The following is a 6,067-nucleotide window of genomic DNA, read 5'->3' as shown; positions in this document are numbered from 1 at the left end:
GAAAAAACATCCCCAAACAGCACTAGTACACACAGCCACCCCATCTGGTTCAGTGGCTAGACTCAAATGAGATGGCTGCAGCCGGGTCACACTGTGGTGATTTTACTGTAAACATGCTTCATTTTTTGCCAATCAGAGCCATCTGTGCCTGTCTGGCCTCCCCCCCCAAGACCTTTGTCGCCTCTGCTGCTTGGTTCAATTCTGCCTTTTGCCTCTGCAGCCGCTGTGGCGTTTTGTTCTTTTTTAATCAGTTGATCTTCCCCATTATAGAATCAGGTCATTTAGGATTTAATGGAATCTCAGCATGCTTCCGTCTTGCATAACAGCGTGGAGCTATTTGCCTGCACAAACATCCACAGTCCAAAGGGATCAAAGCATCAGGCGACGGTTTCCCAACAACCTGAAGGAAAGAATTTGTTTATTTTGCCCCTCACAAGAGTCATTTCCTAACTATGTCATCAAGCCTACAACAACACTTCCTAGTGTTGTTCGCCACCGAAGAGGGCCAAGATTTTGAGTGACGGGGAAGAGTGTGTGTTAATACAATAGTATACAACAGGGGGTAAATACGAGGGCACTAAAAACCCTGTGACGTCTGTAAATGTTCTGAAGGGAATAGTATTGTGTGTGCCTTTTGTGAGGCTGCGAGCTAGCGGCTCAACGGAAACAAAAAAAATCGCAGTCCGGTCACATGGCGAGTGGCACTACAATCCTATCTGCTCTGCGGCGACAGATCAGCAACACAACAACTGCCTCATTTTGTTTAGGGAGAAGCCTTTGAAGAGAAAGCCTCATGCCACAGTGCGTGATCACGGGCCGCAGGCAGCTAGCCAAGCGGCCTCATGTCCCCGTAGCTGGGTGAGGCGGATGAGGGTACGTGACTAAACATGCTTCCTCTTTCCAACGTCACATGGACTTGCACAAACATATCCTGCTTTGTGTCTGCAGGTTACAGACGCATTGCCTCACCCAAAGCCTCTGGGCTAAGCTGCAATGAGTTGGAATGAGCCCAGATGAGAGAGGGAGGGAATTACTGAACTACTGGGGACACTCCTCCTCCAGCAACCAACCTACACTTTGACTCCAGGGGATTTTTTTTCTTTTCTTTTCTTTTTTTGGCAGTAGGCCTATGACCTGTCTCTAGTAACGTTTTGTTTTTTCCTTTTCAAACCTACAGCGTAATAGTGGAGTCATTCATCTTGTTGTGCCGCTCAGACTGGTTCTTCCCTTTTATCTTTTGAGAAATTGCTATTAACCAGAAAATGAGCGTTGCTGGCTGATGATGAGTCACTCTGGTGTAATTTCATTTAGTGGTGGCAGATTTGGATGACTGACCGTCCGGCGCACTAGAATAAAATGTGGGCAGAGCTATGTTCATGCTGTTGTAACCCCCGAGCCATTCAAGTTTACAGCACACACTGGCTGGAAATCCCCACCTCATGACAGAGCTTCCTGGTTACAGACTAATATGGCGGCGCCTTCTCTCTCGCTCTCTCTCTCTCTTGCCATCAACGTGGTAGGAAAATATTAATCTCACAGGTGCTAAAAAGATCCTGGTCAGTGCATGTTGGGTTCATGCTAGTAAACTGACACGAACACAAGCAGTTAGCCCCCTCTAATAATCCTATAAATAATATGCTATATTTGACTTTATTTTGCTATCACCACAACAACAAAAGGTAATTTGGCAGATTCTATATAGCCTATTTAAAAACCATTGGATAACAGTATCATATTTTTTATTTGTTTTATTTTGGTCGACCCACCTCGTCATTGCACAGCAGTAGTAGTAGCAGCAGCAACTGGCGTCGAGGCGCTGTGCATTGAGAAAAACAAGCTGCAGAGAGCGTTTTTCAACCCGAATCGGATAATACTATGAATTTAGGACAAAGCAGCAGTCAACTGGAGTAGCTCGCGCGACTCACTCTCTCTCTTTCACATTCTCCCTCTCTTCTTCCCCTGGCGGTTTACTGCTAAGCTACAGCCACTTTTTTTTTTTTTTTTTTTTTTTTTTTTTTTTTAATAAAAATCACTCTGGGCTGCATAGCCTCTATATCGTCATATACTTTTTGCAGGATTGATAATAATAACATGAGCTGCGGGTTATTCCCTTCAATCGTGGAGGCGGTGCTGCTGCTGGTGGCGGCGGGGCTGAACTGGGTGCAGTTCTGGCAGAGGTTCAGGTGAATTAAATTAAAGACAGTAAAAAAAAGAAAAAAGAAGCAGTGAGTGACATAGGCTGCAGTAAACCGAGTTGTGTGTGTGTGTGTGTGTGTGTGTGTGTGTGTGGGGGGGGGGGGTGAAGGAGGAGGAAGAGGGAGGGAGGGGGGGTCTGTCGAAGAAATCAAGTCAATAGAAACTGAAGTGGAAGCAGGCGTTTAGAGCTCCGCGGTGACGTCACTGCTCCACATTGAGCCAGTAGTAGAGGAGAGTCAGTGGAGATAGATAGAGGAGCGCCGTAGTAAAGTACACACCGACATGAACTTCTCCCTCTAAAAACTTCAACGTTGTTGCTGTAAAAGCCGGGAGAAGACCAGTTAATACATTTTTTTTCTTCTTCCACGAAGGGAACTTGCTATTTATTGGCTTTTTTCAAAGGGAGACCGGAGGAAAGCAGGAGAACTAGACCACATTTTACAGGGTTTCTTTTTCGGGGGGTCGACGACCAGCGCTATGTCGTCCGCGGCGGTCGCTGCTTCTTCCAGGAGGCAGTCGTGCTATTTGTGCGACTTGCCCCGCATGCCGTGGGCCATGATCTGGGATTTTACCGAGCCCATCTGCAGGGGATGTGTCAACTACGAAGGAGCAGACCGCATTGAGTTTGTCATCGAAACAGCGCGGCAGCTCAAGAGGGCTCATGGCTTTCAGGAGGGCAGGTCTCCCGGGCCGGGGAAGTCGCAGCTCTCCGGGAAGGAGATCCAGGCAATCAACCACGCTGCGGCGGGAGACCCGGGCTCCCGACCACCGCAGCCTCTGGACAGATACCCGCTCTCCTCCGACAGACCGCCCAGGCTGGGTCCAGAGTATCCGTCTGGCAGGCAGGCGAACGGCATTCCCGTCCCCAATGGATTTCCAAAGCCCGACGAGCCTCCAGAGCTGAACCGACAGAGCCCCAACCCGCGCAGGATTAGCACGGTTCCCCCGAATCTAGTGCCTTTGGTGAACGGTTTGCCCCCGGTGCACGCCGTCAACGGTAGACCTGGCCAGATGGGTCTTTCCTCCGCACTCGCGGGTGGTAGTCCCGCCGACCTCGGCAAGAGACCCGCCTCGGTCTCCAGCACGGAGCACGACCGAGAGGTGAAGGAGAAGCACAGACCCGACAGCCTCACGCCGGAGATATCCGAGAGCCACAAAAGCAGGGCCGAGCAAGACTGGATGAGCGGCAGCAAGGGCAAAACAGTGAGGGACCTGATGGCTCTGCACACCTTCGACAACAGGTTCAAGAAGGACCATGCGGCCATGCAACAAAGGGTTATGGGCTACGAGGCCAGCGCCACGGCTTCCAAGTCAGGTAAGCACCCAGCAGTGTTTCATATTCAAGAACTATTTTATAATTTTTGTGCAATTTTTAATTTTTATGTCGTTTCTATATTAACCCCCACTCCAGCCCAGGAAGGGGTTAATATTGAGCCTGTGATGAATACAGTATCATTTCTGCAAAATTCAAGTTTAAAAATAAATCTTATTTTAACATGTATGTTGTGGTGTTAGTATTGTAATGTTTGCTGTGGTGCAGCGTGGAAAAGCAAAAAAAAAAAATAGTTGATCCTTGTCTGAGGCTGTGCAACTCAACTGCTCTTGCTTTAACCCTTTCCCACCATACAGACAGAGGAAAACACCCCCGGAGCATGAAGAGAAAAGCGTCACCTGAACCAGAGGGAGAGGGGACTGCTGCCAAGCTCAACGGAGAGGGACAGCAGCAGTGGTTACCACCGCCTAGCGACGGACTGAAAATGCCTCCGGTTCCCCCGCCGAGCTTCGCCTCTCCCCCATCCACGATATCCCCCCACTCCCGCACCACCCCACCTGAGGCGGCCCAGAACGGCCAGTCCCCCATGGCGGCTCTCATCATGGCAGCAGACAATGCTGGTGGCAACAGCTCTCCCAAGGACGCCAACCAGGTCCACTCCACCACGCGCAGGAACAGCAGCAGCCCCCTGTCGCCGTCCTCCATGAACCAGAGGAGGCTGGCGCAGAGAGACACGTCTGGCGCAGGCACTCCCCACGTGCCAGGCATGGACCAAGTGCACCCCCAAAGCATTCCGGACTCCTCTGTACCGGGCAGCATACCCCTGTGCTGCACGCTGTGCCACGAGCGTTTGGAGGACACACACTTTGTTCAGTGCCCGTCCGTACCCTCTCACAAGTTCTGCTTCCCGTGCTCGAGGGAAAGCATAAAGCAGCAAGGTGCCACGGGTGAAGTGTACTGTCCGAGCGGGGAGAAGTGTCCCCTGGTGGGCTCTAACGTACCGTGGGCTTTCATGCAGGGGGAAATCGCCACCATCCTCGCAGGAGATGTCAAAGTAAAAAAGGAGAGGGACCCTTGATTTTGTTTGAACACTTCTTTGGGGGAAGGGGGAAGCAAAAATTATTGAGTATAAATATATAAATATCACATACATACCATTCAAACAAACTAACGGACTTGTACATATTGGACCCAAGGGAAGAGTATACTTCGTAAACATGGTTGTATAATTTTTGATTTTTGAATACATTGTGTTTCTATATTTTTGAAGATAAAGGTATGTACTCATCATAATGGACTACGTTCCTATTTGTTGATGTTTAACAAAAATTCTTGATGTACTTCTAGGTCTGGTGGCAGTTCCTGTTTAACGTAGAATGTGACTAATGCTACTCTACGAGCACTTGGCAAAACTGAAATGCTTTTAGCTGTAATTGTATGCACTTGTTTAAAAATTGCCAAATACAATTTCTGATCTTGTATGAACTTATTGTCTGAGCTTGCTTCATTTGAGTGATTCGGTGTAACACGGGGCTGTGGTGGACAGACGGTGAGATAGGGCTCTGTGTGCTCTTGATACACAGGCTTGTTGTGACGGCTCAGGAGACTTGATTCACGCTGCACACAACACAAGCAGGCTGCTGTTTTTCTGAGCTGCAGGACGGCAGCCTTATTTTTTTCTTATTTTTTCCACACATGCCTTTCATGATTCATGAGGAAAGCATGGCTGGGGGAAAAATAACAAACAAAAAAAACAAGATGCATTGTCCCAAATTGTCTTGCTCCAGTTTGTGTACTGCCGTAACTTGTTGCAGCGTACAGAAATAGGTGCCAAGTCATGTTCAGTCAGCTGGAATCTGTTGAGTCAGTGACGTGAGAGAGTGCATGATTGTCAACATGACACCATAGTGAAACCACAAATGAAGACTTAAGCTGTCATGAACCAGTCTTTATTGTCGAGCAACATACTTTAAAGCTTGGTTGCAAATTATGTCTTGACATTATACAGGTTTTTATTGTAGACCGACCCGTTTATATTTTTCAAACTATCATGCTTTTGATTCACTGAGCAGTTGAATCACACAAATCACATATTTAACACAACTTATGAATAAAAGCGGCTTTAAACAAGGATGTTCAAGCATGCATTCGGTGAAGTGGCACTGCAACAAACACCCCCCCGCCCCACACACCCCTTTGGTTTCTATTTTAGCATTCTGTGTGCTACACTGCCACACTGATACATACTACCCCCTGACACCACAACATTCTTCCACATGCTAAGATCAGATTTCTGCCTCGGTGTGCAATGTGTGCTCTGTCAAAGTAAACAATCACGCTGTCGCTGGTCTGTATACCGGCCTTGGTCTGTGTCTCTTCAAATGCAAATTGAATTGTTGCAGATTCACGGCAGCGTCGCCATAAAAACAGCAATTCCGTCGCAATAAAGGCAAGCAGGCCGCCAGGCTTGTCTCTGCGAGCAGTGAACGGCATATTGGGGTCTTTTAAGGGTGGCAAACTGCAGCTATACTGTGTCTGCAAAAGAGAAGCAATCCTGACTCTATTTGTGCTCCCGTCAGACAAAGAAACGTTGCTCCC

At 48.3% G+C, this 6,067-nt stretch overlaps 1 protein-coding gene across 1 annotated transcript; it reads left to right on the top strand.

The window, feature by feature from the left end:
• Positions 1 to 2,359: 2,359 nt before the first annotated feature.
• On the top strand, positions 2,360 to 4,954 carry irf2bp2a (interferon regulatory factor 2 binding protein 2a). The gene is made up of 2 exons (XM_080036273.1): positions 2,360 to 3,511; positions 3,826 to 4,954. The coding sequence occupies exons 1-2, from the start codon at positions 2,674 to 2,676 to the stop codon at positions 4,545 to 4,547; spliced, it is 1,560 nt and encodes a 519-aa protein (XP_079892399.1). The 5' UTR covers positions 2,360 to 2,673; the 3' UTR covers positions 4,548 to 4,954.
• The last annotated feature ends 1,113 nt before the right edge of the window (positions 4,955 to 6,067 follow it).

Source organism: Ammodytes marinus, assembly GCF_949987685.1.
Source record: "Ammodytes marinus genome assembly, chromosome: 11".
Lineage (NCBI taxonomy): Eukaryota > Metazoa > Chordata > Actinopteri > Uranoscopiformes > Ammodytidae > Ammodytes > Ammodytes marinus.
This window is presented reverse-complemented; position numbering and strand designations above follow the sequence as displayed.